We start from the raw sequence: 19,889 nt of genomic DNA on the forward strand, positions 1-19,889 counted from the left end.
CTGCAGCAAAATAAAAACAGTGCTCACTACAGCTGAAGAGGAAGTCTTCTGGAAGTTAAATACAGGCCCCCGAAATGAAATGAAACCATTTCAATTGTTTTATTAAATCTAGTATAGGCCTATATAAAGCCTAGTGATTGTATTCAAATAGTGATGTAGTAGTTTATGATATAAACCAATCCATTGTGAATAAAGTCACATCAATTAGGTGTCCTAAGAAATTAGGTGAATATTTCGTCCACAGTTCTACGGTCATGCATCAATATTGGTGCAGCGATAACCGCAGAAACTTCTGTATTAATTACCTGACCTCAATAATTTATCAATATTAATACAAATCAATATTTACATTCTGGTCCGCATTACAGGTCGGTAGTAGTTGCTGACTGGACGCTTTCTGCGGTGAAGCTGGTGAGTTTAAGGTGTAGCCAGGATTTTTCAGTTTGGTCTCTTTTGGGGAATCCATGGAGTCAGAGTCCGGACGCTCTGCAAGGCCGAACTGGTCCCCTCCGTTTGCCATGTCCCACTGACACGCACACAAACACGCACACACACACCCACACATACGTTCAATGTGCTTTTGGTTTTGAACAGGGTGAACAACACAAGCGAGCTGTTCGAGATATTTTAACGGCTAAAGTCAGCCTGAAGATCTATGATGAAAACAATACATATTAAGTCTTTTATTTTTGCAATCGATAGGACAAAAATCTAATGTCCGAACTACTGTGAAGGCTAATGCAACAACAACTGTTGGACAGTTAATATGGAGGCGGCGAGACACCGTTTTTGTTAAAGGATACAAAGAGGCGGTCAACGTTGGTCCCTATTATATTGTGGTAAAAAAGATAATGACTAACATTACATCATACTGACTTACACTGCAACTGGTTCAATAACCTGCAGGTTTCCATTTAAAATAATGCGAACTTGAACTTTAACATTGTTTATGTTAATGATGACATGACATGCTTGCTATTGATCATGCCTATTTATGTGATATTAAAAATCCAGATGTCTGCATTATAACTAAAGAGGTCACATTGCTTACATTATTGTTCATGTTTTGTATGTCAACCTTAATGATTGACAGCTGGTTTTTACAGCCTATGCTGTTTAAAAGTGGACGCAGCTTTTAAAGTGCATATTGCTGACATCAAATAAACAAACCACAGTCTGCGTGTGTGTGTGTGTGTGTGTGTGTGTGCGTGTGTGTGTGTGTGTGTGTGTGTGTGCGTGCATGTGCATTTTGCATGGTGTCCCTGAGGGCCTTTACCTCAAATGCACTGCTCTACTCTCCCTGCAGAAAACACGCTCATCCTGCTCCTGCGCGCACGGCAGCCTGCTTTGTTTTTTTGGCTTGCTTTAATTCCCACTAAATTATCTTTGAAATCCAAACAGTTCAAATGCTTGAGCGTCGGTTCTCAAAAATCCACCATGTGCCCTGTGCAGCTCCGAAATATCATCGGGTTGTTTCTCGTTCCGCTGTCCGTCTCCCTGCGCTCAGTCCGCGGCTCGTCCGCTCCAATGCCCCCCTGTCACCGCCGGCTACAAAGGCTGCGATCCGTTCAAAGCGGATGTAAGTTCCTCCTCATTGATATCGCGCCTCTCTTTATTGCCCTCACGGACTCAGCGGCAGCCCTGATCTGAACCCCGCTCATCAGATTCTTCTTTACAAATGGAGTCAAGTCCGCCTCAGACACTCTGCCCTCCCCCTTCTGCCTTCCCTGCGCTCCCATAGGTCTGCGCGGTGCATCGGTATCTGCAGCCCAAATCACGGTTGTGACACTGGCCGATCACACGCACGCGCGCACGCACGCACACACACACACACACACACACACACACACTCATTTTCTACCTCGAAAAACTGGATTATCAGTCAAACTGTCCTGATTGATCAGATACATTTATTATTATCTAGGGATTTTCTTTGATCGATCCATGTCGTTTGACCCTCATGTTAAGCAGCTGTCCAGATCATGTTTCTTCCATCTAAGAAATATCAGTAAACTGAGATCTGTAGTATAAACACCTGAATTAGAAATGATCATACACACATTTATCTCTTCACGCATTGACTACTGTAACTCACTTTTCAGATGCACTGAGTGATGCACTGAGTGCCAATCAGAGAAAATGGGAATATTTTACTGGTGCTTTAATCAAACCTTCTGGCCATTGTTGTGAGGTGAAAATTACTATTATAACACAATAGGATGGGAATTGAAAGAGGTATTTTTTAACCCAAATTATGAGGTAATTCATCTCCAAGCATATATACTAAAAGAAAGACCTATATGTCTTATATGACTAATCAATGACGGGATTTGTTTTAGTGGGCTACGAAAATGAATTCACAAAAGGATATTAATCAATGCAATGCCTTATATTGTTTAATAAACACAACTGTAACTTGCTAATATAACACCCCTGATGATAATTTGGTTTGCATTCCCTGAAATGATAATAATTCCCAGGTCTAATCTCACATGAGATCACATATGATCTCATAATCTCACATATGATCTCACAGATTATGAGGCCTCAACAGCAGCAACAGCAGCAGCAGCAGCAGCAGTGGGTTGACGCGAGCGTGCAACATTTTGATTGGATTACTGTAGATCCTGATAACCGGAGGCATCCAGAGTTGAAAGTTGAAGGGGTCACTGCGAGGCCAACATGCTGTGGTTCATTTGTATTTCATTTAGTATGAGGATACGCTGCAGGAATGTGATGTTGACTTTATCTCTAACGCTTTGAGATTTTTGACAAGTGTTCTGAAATAACCTAAGACTGGAGCCTATCAATATGTTAAGTTCATATGTGTATTGCTTTTTTTAAAAGAAGTACAACATGCAATAAAATATGAAAATGAATCAGATCACAGCCTGCATGTTTGGAATTCTCGTGCGTAAATGTGCCACGTTTTTGCGCATTGGCACGTGCCTATCTTTTGTTTCAAAAATGTATCCACAACTGCAGGTCTTACCGTGTTTACATATACAATTCCCCGGTGACAGTCACCAGCTCGGTGCACTGCCTCTCCTGCACACGCGGATGCTGCAGTGAAAGCGCGCTGCCACTGGGAGAGTCTGGATTTGTGCCCGGTGTGTGTGCGCGTGTGTAAATGTTGACCCATCAAGTTTCCGATCTGCTCTGATACTCTATGTCTACCAATACACAGACACGCTCAGACACACGCGGAGTCGTTTTAAAGATAATTTAAGGAGTTCACAAAAGTGAAAAAGTGTAAAGTAAGAGTCAAAATAAATTAATAATATTAACATTGTTATTATTATTTTCTTTTACTGATTATGAGTTATAATAACATAGTCACACACGAATTCAAGCAACAAGCAACAAACCTTGACTTTACTGGAATTACTTTTTATGAAAAAGTTTGAAAAAGTCTCCGGAATAAAAGGCCTATATACCTTGAGTCATTTTGAAAAAGCAGTTAAGTGAACATACATAGCTTATTTAACCAATGTCGATCAGACCACACCCGGAAATACGTGTGTGTTGCTGTCAGTTAAGGATTACCATGAAATATGTATCGCACTCATTATATTGGATTACAGTTGGATTTTGTTTGCGCCATTTTATAACCCACAGGTCAATTATTTGACTTTCCAACCAATCAGAAATGAACAGACGTGGCAAATCAAAATGAAGACCTAAATATTTTTTAAAGAAAGAAAAAATGCTATTGCGTGAAAAAGCAAATTAAACAGATCCATCATTTATTGTCACATTTTGCTCAGAATTACCATGTGTAGTTACTTCCCAAATACACTAAAATGTTGATTTACATTAATTATTAGCCTCTACATTTTTTTTAAATAATAATTCAACAGGCCACAGGTATAGATGTTCACTTATCCGTTTGATGCCACAGGGTTGTTACTGTGTACTGTAAAATTAAATCAGATATTTCTGAGGATTTTTGTATGTGTGAAAACAAAATGTTAGTGAGGAACATTATAAGGAACTAATGCTGCTCCTTTAAATAAGTCATAACTTCTCAGTCAAAATGAGTGATTTGGCAAAACTCACTCGTCTGTGTGTTGATCCTTCGTAGATAAATCTTTGTAACCGTTCATTTATTTTGAAAACCGAAATCAATTCACGTGTTGCTGAAAGACAGTTTCATCAAATATTTCCGAGAACTTCTGTAAAACTTCCTCTGTTGAAGTTTACTATCACACAATCTAATACTAGTTAGAAATAATTAAATATAATCCGTCTAATTGACTTAAAGCTTATTATGTTGTTGTTTTTAATGCACATTTTTAATTCCGGATAGAAAATCACAAAATAGTCTGACTCATTTTTGTGGGCACCCAAAAAAACATTTCAATTTGGTGCAAAATCTGCTAATAACTAAGTATATAGACAAAAACAACATATTCAGTTTTAAAAAACCAGTAGGCAGTAGTTATGAAGTAATTTGTATCAGAAACCTAATTCAAATGTTTCATTAAATTTAAATGATGTAAATCACCTTTCCAAAAGGAAATATTGAGCCTATTTGAAAACTCAATATTTTCACGATAGTATCCTTGTGCATGACACTACAACACACATACGGTCACAGGTTGATTTTTTTGTGTTATATTTACTTGGCACTATTTTTGCGTATTTGATGCAATTTTCTAACTGCTTACTGCTTTTTGGACTGTAACTCTTCATATGGTTTTATAACTTATATCCCTCAGTTGGTTGGTCTATGCAGAGGAAAAGTAAGAGGCAAATGAGGTGGCGGTGGCGGCTGGACGGCTCATTATTGTCCCATCCTGGCTGCAGCTGACTGGATCCTCTGTTCTCTGTATGGAGGAAGTGGTGACGGGGTCCCAGACCTCCTGCACTCAGCAGGTCTGTCTCACACACCTCCAGCTCGGCCAGAGCGACTGTGTGCGTGTGTGTGTGGCATAAGAGGGCAAGGTCAACCCATTTCTCTGCAAACAATCACATCACACAGGGCAAAATACATTCCAACCCCCCTCAACCTCCAGTTTGTAAGGTGGTCTGATGTGGGAACAGAGGAGGGAGGGGGTCTGGCAGCGGTCCAGACGGGGCCCCCGAGTCCAGATGAAGGAAAACCTGTTCTACATTAATATGACTTCATATTACACATGTTAGGGAGACTTTGCTCTCTGCACAGCTTAGTTAAATGTAACGCTCTTCATTAAAGTCCGTGTGTGTAATCTGTCTTGTTGTAAATGTCTATCAGATCAGATCACTCAGTGGTTTAGAAGTGAAGACGTTTACATATCACACGTCGGTGGTCAGTGTTGCTCAGAGGCCTATAAAAGTTATATATTTAGTCAGTTTAATCATTTTTATTTGTCATTCCACAAACTGATTAAATGCATATAATTGTATCAACTTTTTTTGCTTGCATGGGTGAACTCTCCGTAGACCTTGAAAAACTCTTGAAAAAAGTAAATTACCATTATACCTCCAATCATTTGCAACAAATTTGTGATGATTTTACAACACATGAACTGACACACATTTTTTGCTGCCGCTGAATCACAACTTTTATCAGTATAACTTGATTATACTTCTTCTTTGAGGCTAATTAAGTGTACATCTTGATTTAATATAGTCAACAGTGTTTATTCTGAAATAGCAAAGTAAATCAATGTATCAATCAATTCATGCAATACTTATTTTCTCATCAGGCTGTGTTCCGATCATTGACTGCAGATCAGAAGATCTGATCTCATTTTATTGTTATTGGGACTTTTATTTTGTAGGGGACAAACTAGGAGCAGTAACATCAAGACCATACGCAGGAAACTATTGTACCCTGTCATTGTTTAGCAGCTGCCACGTCATCCTCGATTCATAATTGTTGTCATGTTTTTATATTGTGAATGACATAGAAAGGCCTAATGGCCACTATGAATACATTTATTTGGTTTCAAAGCGGGTGCTTGAATGCGAGCAGGACCGCTTTAAGAGCTCGTGGCGTCTTGAACTGCTCATTTTAAAGTGTGCTGAATAAAGTGTGTCGTCTTGCAGCTCCCTCTAGTGGCTTTCTTCTGCAAACAGGGAAATAGCAGTGGAACAGTGGAAAGAAAATAAATCAATGTGACAAAGTCCAAAAGAAACAAACATTGCACTTGACTTGTATACATATTAACCACCTGAACTACAACTACAGCAACAAAGCATAATCATCCAGCTACAGGAACATGACTGTACTTAGGAGCAACATAAATCATAAATCACCAGTGTGACGGCATCAGAAAGAGGCAGAGAAGGAGGGAGAGAAGGAGCAGTCTGGTGCAGATTCATCCATGTGGGAACATTAACATTTAGGGTGGCAGTCTGCCCTCAGAGCTGCCTGTCACTCACAGGCGTCAAACTGAAGTGCAGCGTGACCTTTACATTATGTTTGCACACACACACACACACAATGAATTCAACCTCGAAGGCTTATTGTGTGTTGCCATTTTTCAGACCTTTACCTCTTTATTGTCTCTCAAACCGTTTGCACCTTAAGGCTGTGAAAGAGTATTTATGGAGCGATGAGAAGCTCACCAGAGAAGTTGATTATATTGGTGGGAGGTTTTAAATCAGTGTGTCAAGAAATAAGAGGGTTTTTAATGATCTGTTTTCCACAAATAAACACCGTCCTCCACATCATCCCTTTCGTTCTTTTTCTTTCCTTAAACTTGCATCCCTCTCATCGTCACCACTGGTCCGTCCTGACATTCTGCTTGGATTTCTGTCAGTACCTAGAGGAGCTCCGTCTTTAACAGACTGAAAACTCATTTCAACACAGCTGACATTTCACAGGCACTCCGGGCCTTTTTTTTTTTTACTTACCTAAGACAATTTTAAACTGTTCAGTGGAGACATTTTGCTCTCGTCGGTCCTGCAGCGACACAGCTGCACTGGGAGGCAGAGAGGGAAGTGGACCGAGGTCAGGTCAGCGTTTTAGGCGTTTTACCAAATGGACCTTTGCACTGGATGTGTGAAACACTTCACTTAACACAGCCTCTGGGCACTAGTTTGGCATGTGTATGGCGTGCATGCATGTGTTAAGGGTGGCTGTGTTAAAGGTCAAATACATTGGCCCTGACGTGCTTGGTAGTTGGAACATTTTTGCACTTGGGAGAGAAAACAAAGATACAACTTTAGAAGTCTTAATGCCACCCCTTCTATCAAAAACAAATTTAGAAAATGTCACGTTAGTTTGTGCTATTTGTGGTGCAAAATGTGGATTGACACAGCAACAGCCACGAGACAGCAGAAAGTGCGAAAAGTCAAACAAAGTGAACTTTCGAGGCGATCAAAAACAACCCAAACAAGACAAATAAAAAGCATCATTTAATGTACAAGAAAGAAAATTAACTCTATATGCAGGCAGACAAGTGCACACAGCTTCAGAAAACTGAAACAGTCGGGAACGTGGTACCACATCAATGAAGTCTTGAGGTGACCCTGAGGAGGGCTGGTGTAGCAACACAAAGTATCTGAGGCATCGACTCAGAGGAAGCTGTAATATCTGCTGTAAAAGTTTTAAACGAAACAAAAAACACAAGCAAAGTGCAGAATTACAGTTAAATTACCAGAAGTAGTGGCACATTTTCCCACATAATGCTGGAATAAGAAAATCACATTTACAAAGCTGTCAATCAGCTGATCAACTGTACTTCGATGCTGGCAGTACATCCTACGACAAGTACCATCTAAAACACTGCTGTATCATTACGGTACCCTGTTAAAAGCTAAGAGGAGTCACAGTTTACTGACAGTTGATCTTCTTTGAAGTATTAAAAGCTTCTGTTTAAAACATAGTGCGAACACATAAACGTTGCTGCTGACAACAAAAGAGCCCTCATTCAGTTGTACCTTTTTTATGAGACCGACACTTATACTTTCCACCAGACACCTGATTAGATGTGAGTAATCAAATGCTTGTTAATTATTAATGAAGAAAAGTTGATGTCACATAACATGCGTTTCAGGAAGAAAGAGAAAATAACTACTGCTGGCTTTAAAATAAACCAAAAAGACCCAATTTTTGAAAAGTATTTTGTGAAGAGGAGTTTGAATATAAAAAATATATAGATAATGTGTTTAAATGCCTTAAACACTTCTTGGTAAATACTTCTAGCCGGGGTGAAAACACGTTCTTAATGACAGAGTTACATCAACAACGGAGCCAAGTGCAACAGACTGAAAGCATGTGCCATCATTTGTTAGTCCGCAAGAACAATTAACAACAAGATTATTCAAGTTTTCAGAGGAAGTTGCACTAAAACCACTCCATCGTACTTCTTCACGGTCCTGTGAACGACAAACACTGCGCCTCTTGGTCCCCTTCCAGCTGGGTGCGTCCTTCGCCTGCAATGCAGCTGCAATACCAGCAGGAGGCCCCCCCCCCATCTCACATCATGGCGATGAGGCGGATTGGTCACCGTGTCACTTCATTAGCAGGGAACACTATTATTACCAGTCACATTCATTTTAAAGCAAATACCAACTCTCAAGTCCAAACAGGGGTCTGGACAGACTTCACTGAACTTAGACGTCTGTGGTGCGGATGCCATCTTCGTCCAGGCTGAAGGGGAAGCTGCAGCCGCTGTGAGGCTGCGAGCGGTGCCTCCGACGCCCGCTGGCCACATCTCCAGACGCTGTGAGGATCCCCAGTCCGCTGGCTGAAGCTGCCGGATTGACGCCGGGGCAGGGGGTTGCGGCGGAGAGGGAGTTGGAGGAGGAGGAGGTTGAGGAAGAGGTGGATGAGGAGGAGAGCGAAGGCATGGTGGGCGCAGAGCTGAAAGCACTGTCTTCATCCTCTGCATCCAGGATGGAGGGCTCACACGGAGGGACAGGCGTCCAGGGCTGCCAGCCCGGTGCCACAGAGCAGGACTTGACCAGTGCAGGTCGGTGCTCAGCGCTCTGTTGACCTTGAGACGCCGAGGAGGCATTTTGACTTCGACAGAGAGAAGCAACACGTTTAGATGGAAAACCCTGCAATGAGAGAGACAGCAACAGGATCAGTGTTTATCATAAACTGGAGTCTTCACGTCGTATAGTGAGAAAGGATGGAAGATTTGTTTGTGTCAAGAGGAGAGACGACAGAGTTACCTTAGGGGGACCTCTGAAGTCCTGGATCTTCATCTCAATGTCCCTGATCCAGCCATGCATCTCCTCTGGAGAGTCCGTCTGTAGAAAAATGTGATCAGAAGATAAAGCCTTGCAGAACTGCATATCTGCACTTATTTTCACGCTTGTTATTATATGTAAACTGTTATATGTGTCACTGGCGATATTCTATATTTTTCTTGCCATCATGAAAAACCAACAAAAATTACCCGAAGTGTCACATTTACATAGTAAATAAAGATAAATAAAAATTGTTCTGTGTTTTTTTTTTAATCGCCATTATGTTTTCCAAACTTTTAGATATCAATGACCTGCTCTAATTCTTAACCATAATTCACGTTTAATTTTAGTTTAAGATGATTTTCCACTATGATCATGGTCTCAGTGTAATGTGTTGTTTTTTTTATTATGCATGTGTTTTTTCAGTTTACGAAATGTTTGTCATGGTTCCTTTTTATCGCGCACACTAAAATCTCTCTCTCTCTCCCCCCCCAATCTGATCCGACCCCACCGTCTCAGTCAGCTGTTCTCCCGAGAGGGGGCGACAGGATGTTATTAATGGTATGGTAACAGATGGCTTTGCCCATTTCACAAAAACAAACTTTTCATGCTCCTAAAATAAGAGCCAGTGCCACACATCAGCAGCAGAGCATTTAGAGAAAACAACAGAAGATACACCTGCGAATACAGACCCTCTCTGCTCTGACTAACAGATTCATTTGTATATAATCATGCTTTCACCCAGAGCCAGAGAGCTCCCAACATACTTTAAAACTTGTGAGGAACTAAGCCTCTGATGGGTTGGTTTAACAGTAAGGCTGTACCTGAATGTAGAAGGTTCGGGAGCTGGTGATGATCTCAAACAGGTTGTCTCTCAGCAGGAGATCCCTGATGGACACACATAGTGGAAAATGATCATGCTGAATAAAACAGTGGCCAAGGGGAGGGCTAGATAGTATTTAGCAGTGTACAAATCTACTATCTGTATCAGTTTTATATTCTACAGGAAGTGGCCGGGCATTCACCAGACACTGCTGGAAATGTTTAAGATGCCTCATCTTCTGTTAGGTTGTTTTCTATTGTCATTTATTTTCCTCATTCCCATGTTGCACTGTTCACAAGATATGCAAAATTAATTGTATTTAACCGCATACCTAAACGAATCAAATAATAACCACAACCATTAAAAACAGAAGTCTAAATAACAGCTTTGTAACTGTTAAAGGAAACAGAAAGGGGGAAATACAAGTCAGAATTGCAGTGTGTCATGTTGAGTCATTTCTCTTTAAAAGGTGGAGGTTATGTATTTGATATGAGTCCAAACGTTTAAAAATGTGATTATGCACACACGGATTACAATAATGGCCCCATACCTTAATAATTAATTGAGCCACTTTTTTGTGTTAAAGGTCCAAATGAAAATAAAGGTTGTTGGAAGGGTCTATGAAAAAAATAAAATCTTCCGGCTTCTATATATGCTTGTAGATCATAGATCTATTGATTGTGAGCTAAAAACAACACCTGTATAACATCAGCCAAGCTTTATCCTGCACTGATCAAACAATCAGAAGAAAACTGATGGGGTTGAGGATACACTCCCTGAATAACAAAACTGAAACTACTGACATCGACTGTATGTTAGCCGATCGTTTGTTTGTATGCTGCAAAAACATGAATGCTGTTCCTATCTGTTCAAAGTCCAATATGTTCTGTTCACTGGAGAGAGAACCAGAAAGAGAGAAAGTGAAATGGTGAATTCACATTTGACTCACCCTGACTTGACGAGACATTCATGGACCTTCTGAATGTCCCTCAGTGGGACAGCTCGGAGAGGGTCCTTATCCTGGGACATACGTAAGCACAATTCAGACATGGATAGACAAAGACCACAGTCATCAACATGTGAGAAAGGAAAAACAAAAAGTCGGGCTCCTCACCATCTCAGACTTGTAGTAACTGACTGCATTGTCATCCAGGAGGAAAAACCTCCTCTTCCAGCTCTTCCTCTGAAACACACACACACACACATTACAGTTTCCACATGCAGATTTCTTTGTTTGAACACAGAGCTCATCAGTTATAAGTGGCTGTGTACTCACCACATTTCCTTGTTTGACACAGTAACCGCACCTCAGCACACCTGGTCTGTTGCCCTTCCTCTCCCTCCCTTCTGTCTCTTCGCTCTCATTCTGAAACATTTGATTACCACCATTTTCAATATCATCACAACGAACGTGGTCAGTGTAACCGCCATCTTCAAAATACACTAGATTACACACACACACACACACAGTGGTTATGGAGGCTGAGAGCAAGCACAGAAAAAACTAACAATGACCCATAATGCTAATTCTGGCTTCCAGCATCATCAGTGTCCTTTGATACCGTCATAGTAACCACACCGGTTTGAGCTTCCTCTTCATTACCTGGATGGGAGTGTGCACCACCACGCCACCGATGATCTCGGTCTTGTAGGCATGCTGTCTCCTTCCTCCCTGGGTGTCGCCGATTGCTGCGGTCACGTCGGACCTCGGAGGATCACGGCCAGACTTAGGAACCTGTCGGCACAGCAGCCGGTAGGATATTATCAGGGAACCAGGGAACAGATCTCGTATGACTGAAAGTCAAGGACAGGTTGTGGTTCAATCTATTAACTTTGTTTTATTACTGAGTTCTTTGATTACTTTAGTTTTATTTACTGTACAATATATGAATTTTGCCCAAAAATAAGTTCATTCAAGAGGAACAAGAGCTACAGGTCATCAGAATTTTAAGTGCATTTGTTGTGTTCTGTATAAACTGGAGGTGCTGTTTATAAAAAAAAACATTAAAGAACTAAAATACCTTATAAAGGCAACATGAAAAATAAATCCGAAGAAATAATAAATGGCGCATCAAACAAATACAAGCCCTCTGTCTGGAGAAGCAAAAATAATAATAGAAATATCATGTTAAGAGCTTTATTATAATCAATCTATCATTTGTGAATAAATATGTGAACTTCATCCGTCTGTGCTTTACTTTCATTACTGCATTTACGTCAGCTGCATTCTGCTTTAAAAAGTATTACTGTAGGTTTCATTGAGGCCGTGGAAGCTGAAAAAAGGCGGCAGAGAGAGCCTCCAATCGAAGGGGAAGTGAAAGAGAGTGAGCGACGCTGCTTCCTGTGTCAGTGTACAGGTGAGAGAAGAAGAGTTACACTCTTCTCCGTCGTCTGGATGTTGCTAGTCAACAAGGGCCTGGTCAACTCGCTGAACACGCACAAATAATATGCACCGGTACATAGCATGGTCTCACACACACACACACAAAGGTGTTTTGACACCTCCACCACAGTGACGTGTGTGTGCATTATCGCTCATAATTGTGCACATTCACAATTTCCTCATTCAACAAGTGTGTGAGAGGGTATCTGTGGGCAACGCGACGGCATTTCAGCCCTCTCGGGCCGAACTGGTTTCAGTCACATCACCGCTTCCTGCGCTCAGGTGGAAACAAATCTCTTATCAACATCCCAGAGTTCAGCCTTTTTCTAAACACACATAGGACAAACACATATGGTTCTAATATCATGTATGCGTGCAGGTGTGTGTGTGTGTTGCACTCACTGTGATCTTGCTGGCCTTATTGAGAGCAGCCACCCAGTCCCTCATGTCAGTCACATCGTTGGCTTGGAGGAAGTACCTCCGGGAAACTGCATTGATGACTACAGAGATAGACATCACTTTGATGAAGGTCCACAATAACTGCATTACATGATTTTATCACATGTGTAAAGAAAATGAATGCCATTGTGCACTACTGCATCAGCATGACTCGCCGTTTCTCTGAAAAACTCACCAAAGCAGAACTCTGTCTTTGGCTTTTGCTTCGCTGTAGCTTCACTCACCTGAGACGAGGAGACAATGGGAAAGGAGAGGAGACAAGAGGAAAGAAAGGAGTGGAGACAAAAGGAGAGAAGAGGTGACAACAGAAAAGCAAAAGGGGACCAAAGGAGAGATGAGGAGACAAAGGTGAAAGAGAGGCAAGAAGAAGAGACAAAGGGGGAGAAGAGGAGGCAAAGGGCAAGGAGAGGGGAGACAGAAGGAAAGAATAGGAGATGAGACAAAAGGGAGGAGCGGAAAGGAGACAAAAAGAGAAGAGAGAAGTGAAGAGGAGAAACAGTTCATACATTTGCCATTTCTTTGACTCAGAGTGTCCAGGGAGGAGCTGTCAGCACTACAGTGCAGCCAGATGTCATTATCTCTGGAACATCTGGAACACTTTACAAAGTCTTCTTCTGCATGTGACCGTTAACTCTGGATAACTCCGATCAGGTATATCGTGCACCACATTTACGTGTTCCTATTTGGGCTCAGATGTCTCCTCTCCTGCACAGTAAGTTCACTACAACCCACAGCAAAGTGAAAAGGTTTACCTTAGAGATGTAGGTTAGTTTCAGGCTGCCAACAAACCTGGTTCCACTGGGCAAGTTCTGCATACAAACACAAACACACAGACTCGTCATTGACACAGAGTCCAAGGTTACACTCCTATTGGTCAATTCCACTTCCTCTTGCTGTTTGTGCAAGTGTGTGTCATGCATATAAGTGTGGAGCACCTGAGGGTTGTCCATATACCACAGCAGAACATTTTCCTGCGTGTCCAGGATGAAGTATCGCCTCTGGAAGCGGCAGCTGTTCTCCTTCTCCTCGACGTCCAGGAAGCCGCATACACGTTTCAACCGGTCCACGTACGGCATGCTGCTGCTATCACATGTCACTGGGACACACAGGCGGACAGACACTCCAGTCAGATGGACAGTGAGAGGCAAACATGTAAAGGGAGCAACAGAAGGAGACGGACGCATAGGTCAGAAAGAAATAGACAAACAGATGTGGGGGATAAACCCAGCTTTCATATACACACAGGGAGAAAGAGACACGCTCGCACTCAGCAGTTTTTCATGTGACGTGATTGAGGCTGAGCAGCAAACCCCGAAGCCCGAGGCTGAGCTGAGGCCCTCCACCACAGCCAAAAATTACAGACTGCACTCAAGAACTGCACACACGCACATTTCCACTGGCCAGGGAAGAGAGAGGAGGGCGGGAGGGAGGGAGGGAAGGAGGGAAGGAGGAATGGGAAAAAGAGGAGAGCGGTCTGGTGAGATGTATTCATTAAGATGATGCCATGCATGTGAGTCACTGAGCTGCTGACTGATTTCTCAACAAAATAAAGACTCATTCAGCTCAGACACTCTCAGGTATGCTGGTATTTCAAAAAATGTCTGGTTTCCAGGAGAACTTTATCCATGGCAAACATCTGTACTTTAGTATTTATTTTTTTTGAGGGGAGGGGGAGAGACTTGCCAGAAGACTTTTGGCATGATGAGACCTCTGTTTTATAATCTCATCCTTGAACCTTCAGTCCATCCACTCTTTTGCATCTCTGCAGACCATCACACTGCATACTCTACACAGTTAGGTGCAGTCATTCACAAGATGCAAAGCAGATTTTATGCACATAGGGTCTTACTTTTCCCCACACTTGAATTTATTGAAAGGAATTGACCGAATGTGGCCACAAAAGTAATGACGACGGCTAACTCGGCCACAACTGTGACTGATTTGAAGAACAAACAGTAAAACGTAAGTGACAGTCGTGTTAAATATGTGATCAGGACTGAATGGCTGAGCCCTCCGTCGATACTTTTACAGGATGAATTTCCATGAATACAGTCATACAAAAGCACAGGCAAACATAAACACTAGGCTGTGGCTTCACTGGCCTGGTTGAAGTTCTGTGACACTATTCTCAAGGTAATAGTTAGAAAAAACGCTTCATTCTGAAACTGCTTTGAAAAATGAGTGGGTTGTGTTTCTGACGCGTCAGTCGTAACAACCTTTATTTCTTTTGCCACTGAAATAGGTCAGAGATTCAGCAGCCTTTAGCAGAAACTCTTTGTCGAATGGAAAAGAGAAAATGAAGCTGCAAAGGGCACAGACACCCAGGCTGAGACTGACACACCCCACAAACTCCCACACACACACACACACCTAAATCTTTTTGGGTATCGGAAAACATCAGGCTGAACCAACACAGGGAGCAGCAGCGGTGAGGTGGACATTTTAGGCAAAAATTGACCACTATACTGTGTATAATTAGGATAGTCTTTAACACAGTTCTATGTTACATTTAAAGTACTTTGGCTTTGAATTGTAACAAGACAGCACACATATATATATATATCAAGGAATGTAAATGTAGTTTAGGTACGAGGGCACAACATAGTGTACAGATCACAGCGTCATTGTCTTTAAGCACATCCAGGGCAGTGAAGCGAAACCCACCTCCACTCAGTTTACACATCTGCTTTATTTGTGGACAAGTTAAACCTCTTGTCTGAAACAGAAACCGATGCCACTCTTACTCAAGCTATTTTCTTATGTACGTCTATGAAGTTCTCAAGAACGGGCAAAATCGGAGTTAATTTGAGTTACTACATGCTTTTTATTATTAATTAGACAACGTAATTGTGTATTACAATACCTCCATACACTTTCATCATGATATGATTCCATTAAAACTCCAGCCCCACTGACAGTGATGGGATATTATTGGTTGATGCATTCACATGCGAGTGTTACTTAAATGCTGTAGAAGCTTATTTTAACAGCCTGAGGTACTTTCTGTAAAAAGGCCTCACATGTTTAGGGACTGTGCAAACATCGTTGGTTATTTTGAGGAGACAAAGTATTTTGAAGTCAAGGGGAGGGTTTGTCAAAAAAAGAATAAACTGCAGAGGACCGAACCTTTGTTAAAAAGGAGGACCACAGGGCACCCTCCCCACCCCAATAGTAACAAGTAACTACTGGCTGTGAAAAGTACAATATTTCCCTCCGAATTCTGTGTGGAGTAAACATATGAAAGTAGCTTGAAATAGAAATAAAATACATAAAATCTGAACATAAAACTGACTGTATTTGGATTTGTTAGTTGAACAAAACAAGGTTTGTGTGAAGTTGTGACGGGCACGTTTCAATATTAGTGGATGAATAACTTTCTACACTGCTCTCTAATGACAGCTGGATATTCACATTATTGACCACAGTGCAGATGCGACATTCACGCCACTGAAAACCATGGGCGTGCACGTGGCCTATAACGTGATTATGAGCTCGCAATGAAACGTTTAAACGTGATCTGGCAGAATTACTCAGCGACACCTGACGGACGCGACATTAGTTCTGCTCAGATGACCTGCACTGACTCACCAGATCCAACGACTCCACGGCCTGCCACACCTACAGTACTGAACCTCCGCGCGCGCGCACACACACACACACACAGACAATGACACACACAGACAATGACACACACGCAGTCACAAAGTGCTACTGTCGGCTGGCTACTTACCCGCAGTGAAGTCAGTTTGCGCCCCAGCCAGCGCCCCGCACCGCTCACAAGCACAGAGACACCCGCGTTTGGTAAATAACGAGCATGTCAGAACAAAGTTTTAATAACTTTTACAAACAGCGTACATTATCAAAGCCGGTCCGGTGTGCATCAGGCTCTCACACTCTTTGTTTGTGTAATCGGATTACAGAAGAGTTGTCTTTTTTCCGGGTTGGACGTTTCGTTATTAGAATAAACCCGCCCCGGATGTGCTCTGTGCGTCCTGTGAGCTCCGGCCGGGTCCTCCTCCTCTACTCTGCTGCTGATCTCTCATACGACGAGGAACCAACAGCTCAACTCACCTCTGCGCGTTTTCATTTTAACATCTGCGATTCAGTAAAGGCCCAATCCGTACTTTAGTTGTGTCAGTTTATGCTCTTTTTAGAAGCTTTTATTTTGAAAATACATCAACGTGCGCAGTTTATTTCTTCCTGCAACTGCATGCGATATGTTCTCTCTTCTACTGTCAGGTGGCAACTGGAGAACTGTGTCAGACACACACACCCACACACACACACCCACACATACACGCGAATCAGTTGGTGCCTATAAATGAGCAGCTATAAAAGAAGGGAGTGTAAACCTGGATAAACAGGTACACAGTGAAGAATAGTGTCATTCATACCAACCATGGGAGGTGAGTGTGAGAGGTGCAATATGATGTGCCAAAAGCAGTTGGGGGGGAAAAAACCTTCACTCCATGTACTTTTAAAATTGCAAAAAGTAGCAACAGGACTACCAAAATGTAAAGTGCTCCACCAATAGCAGGGCCACAGCAGGATTTTAGAAGTCTCCCCTCACACTGTTACAAATCTTGACTGTAGTCACCAAACCAAACTCTGTGACATTGTCTGATCAGATTTTAAAAATCACAAACATTCCCTTTTTACTGTTCGATTATATTTCCTGCATTGAATAATGTTGTTCCAAAGCCGTCTCAACATATACCAGGTGTTTTTGTTGGGGAAGTACTAAATCCTGTTGATTTCTGTGTATGTAGTTGTGGCTAAAAACAACAATTTGAAAGATATATGGTCCAAAAAAATCAAATCAGCTTTAAAAGCCTAATATATGTCATCTGTAAGTACTTGTAGGATTTAACCTACAATTAGAGAGAGAAGATGTCTCTTAGCAGTAGCACGACGGGGCTGGAAATTCAGATGCTACTGATGCAGATTGGTCCTTTTCAGAGAGTCTGGCAGAATAACAGTGTTTAATTATTGTAGGTGATCGAGTTGGTGCTTGGCTTGACTATCCCCATGGTTTCAACTTCAGCAATGCGTTTTATTTTCTGATCTTATTTTTGTCAATCTTAATCTGTAAAAGTAGCAACTTCAAGATCTGACAAATCTGGGGGTGTAGAAAGTACAACAGTGCTTAAATACAGTACTTCACTTTTGCTTCAGGTTTGTCCCTTCTGTACACAAAGGTGACCACAGTTTGAGTCCTGTGATGAAACTCCTGAGAAGACGGTAAAAGAGCTCGGAGGATGAACTGACCTGACCTCCTGGTTTCAACACGTCTCGTCAATAATCTGTCTTGTTTAAAGTTTCCACACATGTACATGTAGAATCTTCCTCTCTGCTGAGCCCGTCACTTTTATAAGTGCGGAAACAACAATTACTGTGTCTGCATTTACAGGAGTGATGCTGTAATCTGCCCCCCCCCTCCCCTCCCCCTCTTTTGGTTAATTTGTGTCCTCTTGTTAAGAGGAAGTGGTTGCACGTCATATGACCTGCCTGAGGAGGGAGACCTACCTCACTGACTTCATATCCTGTGGCGACTGCACAGGATTCAAGTTACACAGTTGAAGAAGGAAGTCCTGATGTTTCCACAGATACATGTCACACCAAGATGGTCTGAACAAACACACACTGTACACACACCACAATACGGGTGTGATTGTATCTTTATGCAAACAAGCTTGCATGCATAGAGTACCAAATACATCATTACAAAATTCTAAAGACTGTGATGTTAAAATACTTTTCTGTCTGGTTTGCATGGCGTTGACACATGTGAATAATGTGGTTCAATGGTGTCAAGCGAGCTGCACACTAGCTACCCACTGAGGCACCCCAGCACCTACTGAAACCACACCGGGCGGCTATCACACAAAACATAGGCGTTCTTTACTTTGTGCAGACTTATTCGCCACAAACACTCTCTGGTTCACAGGTTAGCATTTACAGCTTTGGATCATCTGCAAGTGAACACTCTAGATAAGATAACACCATAAATGATGAGGCTACTATTCAAGTGTTTGATGATAATAAAATAATAACACAATCAAAGGTGCTGAAGCTTTTCTCTGACTCTCAAATCCATTGGATTCAACTTGCATTGAAAATCCCCGAGGGGCACAGTGACAAAGAGGAGAAGGTGGATGGACAACCTAGCAAATGACTGGAAGGATTGACGGATGAATCACAGCTGACTGGCGGCCACACGCAGCAGCAGGGCCGTGATGAGCAGGACGGGGCTGGAGGCCAGAGCCCCTGCGCTGTTGCGTTGGTGATCCCCACGGCTGTGGCTCCGGTGGGGCCCGTTACAGTCGTCGCCAAAACAGCATTCCATCTTGGCTCCCGAGCTGACGCCATGAGCCTTGTCGCAGAAAGCCTTGTAGGTGCACGACTTCATCACGGTGTCTGGAAAGAGAGCGAGACAGAGAGAGGGATGTGTGAGGCCGGCAGACGTTCACAGTTTAGTTGCTCAGAAGAGATTGAAGACTGACCACTTGTGTTAATTTGGTACGACGCTGTGACCACGGTGAACTCCCTACCACACTCTTCTGCTCTTAACGCGCGCACACACACACACACACACACACACACACACACACACACACACACACACACACGCATAAACAAACAGAAGACAGAAGAAGTATTGACAGAAGAAAAATGAGGCCATGTATCTGCAAAGCATTCAACAGTTCATAATCATAATACTTGTTCCTTGTGGGTTTTAATACAGATTTTAACCCACTTCTTTGTCAATGGATGTGCACTACTATAAGCTTTACTGACTTCTTTAAACTGCTTCTACACACATGCAGTTGGTTGTAAGCGTTACGCCGACCCCTAGCGAGGCTTTATTTTACCAAATCATACTTGCCCTGCATGTTTTCCTGGTTGTGTGTTGGTATGTGTGTGTGTTTGTTTACTCACTGGGTCCTGTGATGGTGGAGCAGGCATCAGCATACTGAGGGCAGGAGGTGGAGCCGTGTCTGTCGCAGTCGTCCTCATTGGACGCCACGCATGTGTGACATTTAAGGGCGTGGCCTTTGCAGACAGAACAGGAGAGACCACCTGACTTGAGACTCA

The 19,889-nt window shown here is 42.4% G+C and overlaps 1 protein-coding gene across 2 annotated transcripts; it reads right to left on the reverse strand.

Moving 5' to 3' along the window:
• Positions 1 to 7,340: 7,340 nt before the first annotated feature.
• Positions 7,341 to 16,726, reverse strand: plekha2 (pleckstrin homology domain containing A2). Of its 2 annotated transcripts, XM_079269983.1 has the most exons (12): positions 16,525 to 16,726; positions 13,730 to 13,890; positions 13,547 to 13,603; positions 12,970 to 13,018; positions 12,738 to 12,835; positions 11,556 to 11,687; positions 11,229 to 11,318; positions 11,067 to 11,135; positions 10,902 to 10,972; positions 9,954 to 10,017; positions 9,112 to 9,189; positions 7,341 to 8,994 (listed from the first exon to the last, which is right to left on the reverse strand). In XM_079269983.1, the coding sequence occupies exons 2-12, from the start codon at positions 13,868 to 13,870 to the stop codon at positions 8,548 to 8,550; spliced, it is 1,296 nt and encodes a 431-aa protein (XP_079126109.1). In that variant the 5' UTR covers positions 13,871 to 13,890; positions 16,525 to 16,726; the 3' UTR covers positions 7,341 to 8,547. The 2 variants fall into 2 exon arrangements, with proteins under 2 accessions (XP_079126109.1, XP_079126110.1); XM_079269984.1 differs by lacking the exons at positions 12,970 to 13,018; positions 16,525 to 16,726 and having other exon boundaries at positions 12,738 to 12,823; positions 13,584 to 13,603; positions 13,730 to 13,883.
• Between the last annotated feature and the right edge of the window lie 3,163 nt (positions 16,727 to 19,889).

This window comes from Melanostigma gelatinosum (genome assembly GCF_949748355.1).
Source record: "Melanostigma gelatinosum genome assembly, chromosome: 6".
In the NCBI taxonomy this organism is placed as follows: domain Eukaryota; kingdom Metazoa; phylum Chordata; class Actinopteri; order Perciformes; family Zoarcidae; genus Melanostigma; species Melanostigma gelatinosum.

What these genes read in the sequence shown, in the direction of transcription:
- plekha2 (XM_079269983.1), bottom strand. Translation starts at nt 13,870, where the DNA reads ATGCCGTACGTGGACCGGTTGAAACGTGTATGCGGCTTCCTGGACGTC. An exon ending in AACTAACCTACATCTCTAAG is followed by an intron (nt 13,019 to 13,546) that starts GTAAACCTTTTC and finishes TCCTCGTCTCAG; the next exon opens with GTGAGTGAAGCTACAGCGAA. An exon ending in GTGTCAAACAAGGAAATGTG is followed by an intron (nt 11,136 to 11,228) that starts GTGAGTACACAG and finishes TGTGTGTTTCAG; the next exon opens with AGGAAGAGCTGGAAGAGGAG.